We start from the raw sequence: 13807 nt of genomic DNA on the forward strand, positions 1-13807 counted from the left end.
GCAAATTGGTGATGTTAAAGGTCAGATTTAGAATTTTAACTTATAAAATGGGCCCCAAATCGGAAAATGTATTCATCAAAGTTCTTAGACTTCTTTATAAACCATTCTGGTGTAAATGATTTAAACTTTATTCATTGTTTGCTCCCCCCCCCCCCCGCCCACCACCATCAGATTTGATCTAAAATGAATGTAATAATTTTGCTAATGTATTACTACAGCAAGGAAAAGAACTACTATGGAAGCAGCATTTGCCCTTGAGAAGCTATTCCCAAAACAATGCCAAGTCCTTGGGATTGTGACCCCAGGAATTGTAGGTGAGAGAAAATACCCATTTGATAATTTCTTGCCTTGCGTTAATGTGGGCTCCTATAAACTGTTGAATTCTTTGTAGCTTAAAACCACATTTATGTTTTTGGCCATCCAAAAATGCCAAAAAGTTACTCATATTTACCATGGTATATTTGACTTCTATTAGTGTTCTTTAGATTATTGTGGTTAGTATTCCCAGTCTCAGGGCTATCTATAAAAAACAAATGTGATGCATATCTTTCTAAGAGCCTTTCATAAGAGGAAAGAGCTCACATACTTCCCCTCTCCAAATCAGAAAGCATTAAATGCTTTTGTCAGTTCAACCAGGATTATTTCTGGTGGGCACGGGTAAGTTAGGGCTGGGATTAGGAGCTACCAGAAAGCTTCTGTTTCTCTACTTAGATATCACTGTTTGAAGTTTATAGCTATAGCATGAAATTATAACCTTTTCCAAGTTTGCTGCTGGTGAATTTTTGCTGTTTTTTATTATTCTTGATTTTTTTTTTAATTTTTATTTATTTTTGTGTGTGTGTGTGAGAGAGGGAAGAGCGCATGCAAGAGGAGAGGGGCAGAGGGAGAGAGAGAGAAAATCTTAAGCAGGCTTCACACTTAGTGCGGAGCCTAGTGCAGGGCTCAATCTCCCGAACCGTGAGATCATGACCTAAGCCGAAATCAAGAGTCAGATGCTTAACCAGCTGAGCCACCCAGGTGCCCCTTGATTCCTTTCGATAGTTCATGGGGGAGAGACATTCTGTTGAGACAGTCATGGTACAGTGGTTCAGGTACCTGGATTGGAATCCTGGGTGTACTATTTAGTCTCTGTATGACCTTGGGCAAGTTACCTAACTTTATAGGGCTTCAGTTTCCCCATATATGAAATGGGTATGATTGATAATACTTCTTTGGAGGATTGTGGATTAAATGAGTTAACATGAAAAGTAGTCAGAATAGAGATGTGCAAGAATCAATGAGTAAATGTCAGCTATTTCTATTTTCTTTGTTCCACTCAGTAGTACTCCATAATTGGCATTTTTAATCTTCCCTGAGAGACTTTTGATCTGAATTTAAGAGTCTTAACACAGTGAAGTACAAAGGTTTCAAGTGTTTACAAATGAATAAGGATAAATACATGGTTGATAGGGACTATTTCATCTCTACCATTATTGGCTCCTCACCCCTATACATACTATTATATCTGCCAATCACCACACATTTTGTTCCTCATTGGATTAAAAAAATGATAGCAATAACCGTGGTTTTAACTTTTGAATTTTCCTAAAATGAGTGGTCTAGGTTTACCATTACTAGTTATTAACAAATGCTTATACAGAATGGTAGCTTCATCATTTTCTTATGCCCCCCCCCCCAACCCCCACCTCATCCACCATGGCATTTTCAAAGTACAGTCACATTTCTCCTTTTTAAAATTTTGGTTGGGGGACGGAGGCAAGAGAGGGAGGGTGGACTTGTTGGGGGGACCCCATTGTGAGAGTGGGAAGTCTAGCCTTCTTTTTGTGCTTGCCCTCTTCTGGACTTTTAACTTTGCTTGTCTATTCCCCCAAGTTCCCTTATGATCTTGATGTCAGGAGTAGATGCCATTCCAATTCTCGTGTTTTCATGGACATGCTTTGTGTTTTTGGTACCCCTGCAGCTAGATGCTTTCTTTGAGCCAGTTCCATGCATGTTCCAACAAAACTACCGCCAAGACAGTGGTTGGATTCCTTTTTCTTAGGCCACAGTTTAGTGATTATTTCTAAAGCAGCCATTGACTCCTAGCCCATCTTCATTCTTTAGGTTAGAAAAATTTCAAGTTTGAGGAAATTTGTTCATTCATATATATGCAAAGGTCATTTTCTTTCTTTTAAGATAAATTTTACTTACATGACCTGTACTAAATTAATGAGTTTTGACAAATGTATACCCTTGTGTAACCTATACACCAGTCAAGATATAGAATATTTCCGTCACCTGAGGAAGATCTGTCATGCCCTTTTCCTGTCCATCTCTGCCTGCCAAAGAAACCCTGGTTCTGATTTCTGTGACCATGGGTTAGATTGCCTATTGTTGAATGTCATATAAATGGAACCATATGGTATATACTCTTTTTTTGTCTTGTTTTTTTTCATGTAGTATAAATATTTTTTAACACCATAATATTTTTGAGATTTGCTTATTTTTTTTAATATGAAATTTATTGTCAAATTGGTTTCCATATAACACCCAGTGCTCATCCCAACAGGTGCCCTCCTCAATGCCCATCACCCACTTTCCCCTCCCTCCCACCCCCCATCAACCCTCAGTTTATTCTCAGTTCTTAAGTCTCTTAGGGTTTAGCTTCCTCCCTCTCTAACTTTTTTTTTCCCCCTCCCCATGGTCTTCTGTTAAGTTTCTCAGGATCCACATAAGAGTGAAAACATATGGTATCTGTCTTTCTCTGTATGACTTATTTCATTTAGCATACCACTCTCCAGTTCCATCCATGTTGCTACAAAAGGCCATATTTCATTCTTTCTCATTGCCACGTAGTATTCCATTGTGTATATAAACCACAATTTCTTTATCCATTCGTCAGTTGATGGACATTTAGGCTCTTTTCATAATTTGGCTATTGTTGAAAGTACTGCTATAAACATCGGGGTACAAGTGCCCCTATGCATCAGCACTCCTGTATCCCTTGGGTAAATTCCTAGCAGTGCTATTGCTGGGTCATAGCAATTTTTAATTTTTTGAGGAAGCTCCACACTGTTTTCCAGAGTGGCTGCACCAGTTTGCATTCCCACCAACAGTGCAAGAGGGTTCCTGTTTCTCCACATTATGTTACTGTGCATATTAGGAATTCATTTAAAAATTATTATTATTATTATTATCATTATTATTATTCTGTTATATAAATAGACTATTTCCCCATGCTCTTTTTGATGGAGATTTGGATTGTTTCACATTCCTGGCTATTGTGAATGAGGCTCTTGTGAACATTTTTGTATAAGTATTCTTATTCTTCTTGGGCCAAGAGGTAGAATTGCTCTTGGGCTTGGTTATGTTTAACTCAACAAGAAACTGCCAAACTGTTTTCAAGAGTTTTTCCATTTTATTTATTTTTTTTTTTTTAATTTTTTTTTTTCCAACGTTTTTATTTATTTTTGGGACAGAGACAGAGCATGAACGGGGGAGGAGCAGAGAGAGAGGGAGACAGAATCGGAAACAGGCTCCAGGCTCCAAGCCATCAGCCCAGAGCCTGACGCGGGGCTCGAACTCACGGACCGCGAGATCGTGACCTGGCTGAAGTCGGACGCTTAACCGACTGCGCCACCCAGGCGCCCCAAGAGTTGTTCCATTTTATACTCACCAGCAATGAATGAGGGTGTTAGATGCTCATTGCTACATATCCTCACTAACTTAGTGTCTTCAAATGAGTCTTTCATTTTAGCCATCGTAGTGGATCTTAGGCTAGTTTTAATTTGAATTACTCCAATGATTTTAATTATGTTGAGCATCTTTTCATCTGTTTATTGGCTATTTGTATACCTATTTTTATGAAGTATCCAAGTCTTTTACTGTTTTTTTTTTATTGAATTGTTTTTATTTTTGATTTGAAGTTGTTTATATATTCTAATACAAGACCTTTATCAGGCATAGATGTTGTAAATATTTATGTCCTTTCCAAGAAATCTTTGCCTATCTCAAAGTCACAAAGATATTCTCTATGTCTTTTTCTATAAGCTGTTTAGTTTAGCTCTTATATGTATTGTGTGAGGTAGGGGTTCAAGGTTAATTTTTTTTTCATGTTTATTTCATCACCATTTTTTGAAGATTTTTCTTTCCTCTAATTGCCTTGACACCTTTGTTAAAAACAGTTGACTGCATGTTTGTGGGTCTATTTCTGTATTTAATTCTGCTTCATTGATGTATTTGTCTGTCCTTAAGCCATTGCCATATTACTAGAGGCCTTAATGTTCTTTTTAGAAACTATTTTGGCTGTCTAGGTCCTTTGCATTTCTACATATTTTTAGAATCAGCCTGTCCATTTCTATAAAAAGTATATTGAGATTTAGTATATATTGTCATGAGATCTGCACTTTTAAAAATTGCTTTTGTTTTGATCTATTTTTGTGGAAGAAGGGGTCCTTATAACCTGAAATTTTTGTTTTTAATTCAGAATATATTGTGTGGGGGTTGATATGATTCTGAAATTTTCTCTTTGGATATTTTTTTCATTTTGCTGTAGCTTTGGTCTCTAAAAAGCTTAACACTTTTTAAAAAGATACTCTAGGGGCACCTGGGTGGCTCAGTCGGCTAAGCATCTGACTCTTGATTTCAGCTCAGGTCATGATCTCATGGTTTCAGGAGTTCAAGCCCCACATCGGGCTCTGCACTGACAGTGTGGAGCCTGCTTGGGATTCTCTCTCTCTCTGCCCCTCTGTACCCCTTCCCCACTCACACTCTCTCTCAAAATAAATAAACTTTAAAAAAAGAGTTTTATTATTTATATTAGGAATATTTGTTGTTAAAGAAAAATGAGAAGATAAAGATGAGTGAAAAAAAAACATCAAGCAACTTTAAGCATCATAGAGTTAACTACTCTATTAATGTTATGATGCATAACCTTCCAGATGTTCAATAAATAGCATCTTATGTAGAAATAAATACGTGTGTGTATACATATATCAAGAATATAATATTCTATAGACTTGTAACCTGCTGTATTTGTTTTAGTTTCCTGTGGCTGCCATAACCAGATAACACACTGGTGGTTTAAACAACAGAAATATATGTTCTCACAGTTCTGGAGGCTGGAAGTCCAAGATTTAAGTGTTGGCAGGTTTGCTTTCTCCTGAGGCATCTCCCTGGCTTTCAGACCACTGCCTTGCCTACTTGCTAAGTCCTCACATGGCCATTTCTCTCTCGCTAGGAATGCGTCTTTTCCTCTTCTTATAAGGATACCAGTCTTACTGAATTAGGGTCTAATCCTTAGGACCTCATTTTTTACCCCTTTTAAGGGCTTATCTCCAAATATATTCATAATGGCAGTTAGGGCTTCAACATACAAATCTGGGGGGGACACAATTCTGTCCATAACACCTACCTTTAAAATTCACAACATATTACATATTTCCATGTTAGTAAATATGTCTGTCATTCTTAATGGCTGTGGTTGATTGTTTAAATATAACTTTTAATCTAAATACCAGTGTAGGGCATTTAGATTTTTTCCCTTTATTTTCTATTAAAAATTCTGTGATAAAAGTATTTTGTGTGTGTGTATGTGTGTGACTATATATCTGTGTATGTATGTATATATACATATATATATTTTATATAATTGTCAAATATTGTTAAGATAATTTTTTAAAAGGGGAATTGCTGCAAAGATGTATTTTCTACCCTCCAACTTCTTATTTAGAAAAACTTCAACTCAAAGTTGCAGAATGATAGAATAGTAAACATTCATATTCCTTTGGTCTAGATTCACTAATTTAAAAATTTTTGCGGGGCATCTGGGTGGATCAGTCAGTTAAGCATGTGACTCTTGATTTCAGCTCAGGTCATGATCTCATGGTTCATTAGTTCGAGCCCCATGTCGAGCTGTACACTAATAGTGCCGGGGCCTGTTTGAGATTCTCTCTCACTCTGCCTCTCCCCCATGCACACACGTGCTCTCTCTCTCTCTCTCTCTTTCAAAATAAATAAACTTTAAAAAATTAAGAAGTTTGCATACAGGTCTTTTTTTCTCTTTATAAAAACATTTCTTTCTGAACCATTTGAAAGTAGATTGCAGACATCATGACACCACCCCCAAAAATTTCAAAGCTGAGAATTTTTTTCTCAGATAGTGACCTGTTAACTTGTTGATTATCTTAGTGACCCAAACTATAGTTATCTAGGTGGCACTAGATAACATACCAAGTGAAATTTCAGTTTTTATTAAATCTGTTCATGAGGGCGCCTGGGTGGCTCAGTGGATTAGGCATCTGACTTTGGCTCAGGTCATGATCTCAAGGTTTGTGGGTTCAAGCCCCACATTAGACTCTGCTGTCAGCATAGAGTTTGCTTCAGATCCTCTATCCCCCTCTCTCTCTGCACACCCCCGCCCCCGCCAGCTCATGCTATCTCTCTCTCTCTCTGTGAAAAATAAAAAATAAACATTAAAAAAAAAAAAGCTATTCATGAAACTCTTTAACTTTTTTCCTAGTGACTCCAATGGGATCAGGTAACAATCGACCTCAGGAAATAGAAATTGGAGAGTCTGGTTTTGCTCTGTTATTCCCTCAAATTGAAGGAATAAAAATACAACCCTTTCATTTTATTAAGGACCCAAAGAATTTAACACTAGAAAGACATCAACTCACTGAAGTAGGTAAGTCAATGTTATTTACCATTAATTGCCCAATTTGATTGTGTTTGTTACTTTGAGAGAGTCTGAATTAAGTATACGTGTTACTAATAAATGTATTTGTATTTAATTCTGAATTTTGAAGCACTTCTTTCTCTTTGATACTTTACCATTTTGCTATTTTAGTTTTCTGGAAAGCTTTTTTTAAGCATTGTTTTACACTAATAATTAGCATTTATTGTGAAATTTTTTTTTTATTAAATACAGATTAGTTCTATGTCAACTAATTAGAAAGATGGGAATAAGTATAGTGAACTTGATAAATTTTAGAAAAGCTATAAGTTAAGGCAGAGTCTGTCAAACAAGGATTTACTAGGACATGTAAGACAGGAAGTTTGGCTAGAGTAGGCAAGATCATGAGAGGTGATTTTGAAGAGATAAAGCGTTGGCTTAATTTCTAGGATCTGATGAGAAAGCCTAATTTAACATAATAAGCAGCAGAGTAGGTACTCAAGCAGAACAGTGTTAAGACTTTTTGTTTGTATCTACAGATGAACTGATTGGCATTAACTTATTTTAAAAAGTCTCTGTTGGCATGAAAAATATTCAGTGGTTACCTGGTTATGCATCAATCAGCCATCCTATAGAGATAAGCTTCCATTATTTGAAATGGCACTGACTCCAGCAGGAATAAAAAAACTGTAGCAACAAAGGGAAAATTTGTGATTGGTTTACTAATGAGAAAAAAAAGGAGTCTACACATTGAGACTGGCTTGTGCAACTGTCTTTTACAATGCAAAAAGACTTAAAGTGACTGGTGGGGATGAGATGAGAAGTACAGAAGAAGGAGGCATTGACTGCAGAGACCAGCAGCTAGCAGCAGCTGGCCTCTTGATAATGTGGAAGAGAGTTGTCAGGTACAGGTAAAACATGGGAATTTTCAACAGCTAGCCTGTAGGGTAAGGCAGGAAACTATAGCTAGTAAGAATGCAGGCTATAGCTGCCCTAGTTCTGTTACATTCCAGCTTTCCTAATTTAGGACAAATTTCCTAACTTTTTTAAGCCTCTGTTTCCCATCTGTAAAGTGGAAATAACTGACTTACAGAGTTGTAAGCACGAGATACAATGACTTCTAAAACACTTAGCCAAATACCTTGCTCTATAGATGGTAGGCTAATGTTGGCCTCTGTACCTTTAGGCAGGCTTTGCAGTGGGTCACAGTGATCCATCTGCACCGTGGCTTGTGTTGTGTGGAGGAATCGACTGGTGGGAGGGACATTCAGGAAAAGGACAGTGAAGGTCTTGGGTATTCTTTTTTTTTTTTTCCTATTAATCTGTCCTTTTTCAATTTTTTTTTTTCTTTTTTATTATAAAATTTATTGTCAAATTGGTTTCCATACCACACCCAGTGCTCATCCCAACAGGTGCCCTCCTCAATACCCATCACACATCCACCCCTCCCTCCTACCCCCCATAAACCCTCAGTTTGTTCACAGTTTTTAGGAGTCTCTTATGTTTTGGCTCCCTCCCTCTCTAACCATATTTTTTTCTTCCCCTCCCCCATGGTCTTCTGTTAAGTTTCTCAGCATCCACATAAGAGTGAAAACATATGGAATCTGTCCTTCCCTGTATGACTTATTTCATTTAGCATAACACTCTCCAGTTCCATCCATGTTGCTACAAAAGGCCATATTTCATTCTTTCTTATTGCCACTTAGTATTCCATTGTGTATGTAAACCACAATTTCTTTATCCATTCGTCAGTTGATGGATATTTAGGCTCTTTCCATAATTTAGCTACTGTTGAGAGTGCTGCTACAAATATTGGGGTACAAGTGCCCCTATGCGTCAGTACTCCTGTGTCTGTTGGGCAAATTACTAGCAGTGCTACTGCTGGGTCATAGGGTAGGTCTATTTTTAATTTTTTCAGGAATCTCCACACTGTTTTCCAGAGCGGCTGCACCAGTTTGCATTCCCACCAACAGTGCAAGAGGGTTCCCGTTTCTCCACATCCTCTCCAGCATCTATAGTCTCCTGTTTTGTTCATTTTAGCCACTCTGACTGGCATGAAGTGATAATCTGAGTGTGGTTTTGATTTGTATTTCCCTGATGAGGAGCGTCGTTGAGCATCTTTTCATGTGCCTGTTGGCCATCTGGATGTCTTCTTTAGAGAAGTGTCTATTCGTGTTTTCTGCCCATTTCTTCACTGGATTATTTGTTTTCGGGTGTGGAGTTTGGTGAGCTCTTTATAGATTTTGGATACTAGCCCTTGTCCGATATGCCATTTGCAAATATCTTTTCCCATTCCGTTGGTTGCCTTTTAGTTTTGTTAATTGTTTCCTTTGCTGTGCAGAAGCTTTTTATCTTCATGAGGTCCCAATAGTTCATTTTTGCTTTTAATTCCCTTGCCTTTGGGGATGTGTCAAGTAAGAAATTGCTGCGGCTGAGGTCAGAGAGGTCTTTTTCCTGCTTTCTCCTCTAGGGTTTTGATGGTTTCCTGTCTCACATTCAGGTCCTTTATCCATTTGAGTTTGTTTTTGTGAATGGTGTAAGAAAGTGGTATAGTTTCATTCTTCTGCATGTTGCTGTCCAGTTCTCCCAGCACCATTTGTTAAAGAGACTGTCTTTTTTCCATAGGATATTCTTTCCTGCTTTGTCAAAGATTAGTTGGTCATACGTTTGTGCGTCTAGTTCTGGGGTTTCTATTCTATTCCATTGGTCTATGTCTGATTTTGTGCCAGTACCATGCTGTCTTGATGATGACAGCTTTGTAGTAGAGGCTAAAGTCTGGGATTGTGATGCCTCCTGCTTTGGTCTTCTTCTTCAAAATTACCTTGGCTATTCAGGGCCTTTTGTGGTTCTATACAAATTTTAGGATTGCTTGTTCTAGCTTTGAGAAGAATGCTGGTGCAATTTTGGTTGGGATCGCATTGAACGTGTAGATAGCTTTGCATAGTGTTGGTATTTTAACAATATTCTTCCAACCCATGAGCACGGAATGTTTTTCCATTTCTTTATATCTTCTTCAATTTCCTTCATAAGCTTTCTATAGTTTTCAGCATACAGATCTTTTACATCTTTGGTCAGGTTTATTCCTAGGTATTTTATGATTCTTGGTGCAATTGTGAATGGGATCAGTTTCTTTATATGTCTTTCTGTTGCTTCATTATTAATGTATAAGAATGCAACTGATTTCTGTACATTGATTTTGTATCCTGCAACTTTGCTCAATTCATGTATCAGTTCTAGCAGACTTTTGGTGGAGTCTGTCGGGTTTTCCATGTATAATAGCATGTCATCTGCAAAAAGTGAAAGCTTGACTTCATCTTTGCCAATTTTGATGCCTTTGATTTCCTTTTGTTGTCTGATTGCTGATGCTAGCACTTCCAACACTATGTTAAACAACAACGGTGAGAGTGGACATCCCTGTCGTGTTCCTGATCTCAGGGAAAAGGCTCTCAGTTTTTCCCCATTGAGGATGATATTAGCTGTGGGCTTTTCATAAATGGCTTTTATGATGTTCCTTCTATCCCGACTTTCTCAAGAGATTTTATTAAGAAAGGATGCTGAATTTTGTCAAATGCTTTTTCTGCATCTATTGACAGGATCATATGGTTCTTATCTTTTCTTTTATTAATGTGATGTATCACATTGATTGATTTGAGAATGTTGAACCAGCCCTGCAGCCCAGGAATGAATCCCACTTGGTCATGGTGAATAATTCTTTTTATATGCTGTTGAATTCGATTTGCTAGTGTCTTACTGAGAATTTTTGCATCCATATTCATCAGGCATATTGGCCTGTAGTTCTTTTTCTACTGGGTCTCTGTCTGGTTTAGGAATCAAAGTAATACTGGCTTCATAGAATGAGTCTGGAAGTTTTCCTTCCCTTTCTATTTTTTGGAATAGCTTGAGGAGGATAGGTATTATCTCTGCTTTAAATGTCTGGTAGAATTCCCCTGGCAAGCCATCTGGACCTGGACTGTTATTTGTTGGGAGATTTTTGATAACTGATTCAGTTTCTTCACTGGTTGTGGGTGTGTTCAAACTTTCTATTTCTTCCTGTTTGAGTTTTGGAATGTGTGGGTGTTTAGGAATTTGCCCATTTCTTCCAGGTTATCCAGTTTGTTGGCATATAATTTTTCATAGTATTCCCTGATAATTGCTTGTATTTCTGAGGGATTGGTTGTAATAATTCCATTTTCATTCATGATTGTATCTTTTTGGGTCCTCTCCCTTTTCTTTTTGAGAAGCGTGGCTAGAGGTTTATCAATTTTGTTTATTTTTTCAAAAAACCAACTCTTGGTTTCATTGATCTGCTCTACAGTTTTTTTAGATTCTATATTGTTTATTTCTGCTCTGATCTTTATTATTTCTCTTCTTCTGCTGGGCTTGGAGTGTCTTTGCTGTTCTGCTTCTATTTCCTTTAGATGTGCTCTTAGAGTTTGTATTTGGGATTTTTCTTGTTTCTTGAGATAGGCCTGGATTGCAATGTATCTTCCTCTCAGGACTGCTATTGCTGCGTCCCAAAGCATTTGGATTGTTGTATTTTCATTTACATTTGTTTCCATATTTTTTTAAAATTTCTTCTCTAATTGCCTGGTTGACCCACTCATTCGTTAGTAGGGTGTTCTTTAACCTCCATGCTTTTGGAGGTTTTCCAGATTTTTTCCTGTGGTTGATTTCAAGCTTCATAGCATTGTGGTCTGAAAGTGTGCATGGTATGATCTCAATTCTTTTATACTTGTGAAGGGCTGTTTTATGACCCAGTCAGTATGTGATCTTTCTTGGAGAATGTTCCACGTGCACTTGAGAAGAAAGTATATTCTGTTGCTTTGGGATGCAGAGTTCTAAATATATCTGTCAAGTCCATCTGATCCAATGTCTCATTCAGGGCCCTTGTTTCTTTATTGATCCTGTGACTAAATGATCTATCCATTACTGTAAGTGGAGTGTTAAAGTCCCCTGCAATTACCACATTCTTATCAATAAGTTTGCTTATGTTTGTGATTGTTTTATATATTTGGGGGCTCCCGTATTTGGCACATAGACATTTATAATTGTTAGCTCTTCTTAATGAATAGACCCTGTAATTATTATATAATGCCCTTCTTCATCCCTTGTTAAAGCCTTTAATTTAAAGTCTAGTTTGTCTGATATAAGTATGGCTACTCCAGATTTCTTTTGACTTCCAGTAGCATGATAGATAGTTCTCCACTTTCAATCTAAAGGTGTCTTCAGGTCTAAAATGAGTCTCTTGCAGACAGCAAATAGATGGGTCTTGTTTTTTATCCATTCTGATACCCTATGTGTTTTGATTGGAGCATTTAGTCCATTTACATTCAGTGTTATTATAGAAAGATATGGGTTTAGAGTCATTGTGATGTCTGTAGGTTTCATGCTTGCAGTGATGTCTCTGGTACTTTGTCTCACAGGATCCCCCTTAGGACTTCTTGTAGGGCTGGTTTAGTGGTGACGAATTCCTTCAGTTTTTGTTTTTTGGGAAGACCTTTATCTCTCCTTCTATTCTAAATGACAGACTTGCTGGGTAAAGGATTCTCGGCTGCATTTTTTTTTTTTCTGTTCATCACATTGAAGATTTTCTGCCATTCCTTTCTGGCCTGCCAAGTTTCAGTAGACCGATCCGTCACGAGTCTTATCGGTCTCCCTTTATATGTTAGAGCATGTTTATCCCTAGCTGCTTTCAGAATTCTCTCTTTATCCTTGTATTTTGCCAGTTTCACTATGATATGTCATGTAGAAGATTGATTCAAGTTACGTCTGAAGGGAGTTTTCTGTGCCTCTTGGATTTCAATGCCTTTTTCCTTTCCCAGTTCAGGGAAGTTCTCAGCTATGATTTCTTCCAGTACACCTTCAGCACCTTTCCCTGTCTCTTCCTCCTCTGGAATCCCAATTATGCGTACATTATTTCGTTTAATTATGTCACTTAGTTCTCTAAGTCTCCCCTCATACTCTTGGGTTTTTTTTTATCTTTCTTTTTCTCAGCTTCTTCTTTTTCCATAATTTTATCTTCTAATTCACCTATTCTCTCCTCTGCCTCTCCAATCCGAGCTGTTGTCGCCTCCATTTTATTTTGCAGCTCATTTATAGCATTTTTTAGCTCCTCCTGACTATTTCTTAGTCCCTTGATCTCTGTAGTAATAGATTCTTTGCTGTCCTCTATACTTTTTCCAAGCCCAGCTATTAATTTTATGACCATTATTTTAAAATCATTTTCTGCTATATTGCTTGTATCGTTTTTGATCAGTTCGTTAGCTGTCGCTACTTCCTTGAGTTTCTTTTGAGGAGAATTCCACCGTTTCGTCATTTTGGATAGTCCCTGGAGTGGCAGGGAACTGCAGGGCTCTTCCTCTGTGCTATCTGGAGTAACTTGCATTGGTGGGTGGGGCCGCAGTCAGACCTGATGTCTGCCCTCAGCCCACCACTGGGGCCACAGTCAGACTGGTGTGTACCTTATCTTCCCCTCTCCCAGGGACAAGACTCACTGTCAGTGGTGTGGTCTCTGTCTGGGCTGCTTGCGCACTGCCATTCTTGTGGTACTGCTTCCATGGGATCTGGCATATTAGCTGGGGTGGATCCACAAGGTGCACAGGGGCAAGAGGGGCAGGCTCAGCTCGCTTTGCCTTCAGTTGGTCCGCTTCAGGAGGGGCCCTGTGGCACTGGGAGGGAGGCAGACCTGTCGGAGGGATGGATCCGCAGAAGCATAGTGTTGGGTGTTTAAGGGGTGCAAGCAAGTTCCGTGACGGGAACCGGTTCCCTTTGGGATTTTGGCTGGGGGATGGGTGAGGGAGACGGCACTTCCCAGCGCCTTTGTTTCCCGCCAAGCTGAGCTCTGTCCTCTGGGGCTCAACAACTCTCTCTCCCACTCTCCGAGCAGAGCTGTTCACTTATAACATTCCAGATGTTAAGTCCCACTGGCCGTCAGAACACACTCCAAGCACACTCTGCTTTTGCAAGCCAGACTTGGGGCCTCTGCCTTGTCGGGTGGTCTGGCTGCCCCTCCACCACCCCGGCTCCCTCCTGCCAGTCCATGTAGCGCACTGCCTCTCCGCCCTTCCTACCCTCTTCTGTGGGCCTCTCGTCTATGCTTGGCTCCAGAGAGTCCATTCTGCTAGTTTTCTGGTGGTTATCGGGGTAAATTAGGCA

The 13807-nt window shown here is 38.7% G+C and overlaps 2 protein-coding genes across 3 annotated transcripts in view; both read left to right on the top strand.

Annotated features, from left to right (window-relative positions):
• UBE2Q2 (ubiquitin conjugating enzyme E2 Q2) overlaps positions 1–1390 on the top strand; it is a 73359-nt gene extending 71969 nt beyond the window's left edge. The window contains exon 14 of the mRNA XM_047862170.1: positions 1381–1390. The gene's annotated coding sequence lies outside the window, so the exon portion shown is untranslated. The remainder of the gene's footprint in view (positions 1–1380) is intronic.
• FBXO22 (F-box protein 22) overlaps positions 1–13807 on the top strand; it is a 31045-nt gene that overhangs the window by 6056 nt on the left and 11182 nt on the right. For both annotated transcript variants that reach the window (XM_047862167.1, XM_047862168.1), the window contains exons 4-5: positions 219–314; positions 6500–6664. In XM_047862167.1, the coding sequence (XP_047718123.1) occupies positions 219–314; positions 6500–6664 (261 nt within the window). The remainder of the gene's footprint in view (positions 1–218; positions 315–6499; positions 6665–13807) is intronic.

This window comes from Prionailurus viverrinus, chromosome B3 (assembly GCF_022837055.1).
Source record: "Prionailurus viverrinus isolate Anna chromosome B3, UM_Priviv_1.0, whole genome shotgun sequence".
Classification (NCBI taxonomy): Eukaryota; Metazoa; Chordata; class Mammalia; order Carnivora; family Felidae; genus Prionailurus; species Prionailurus viverrinus.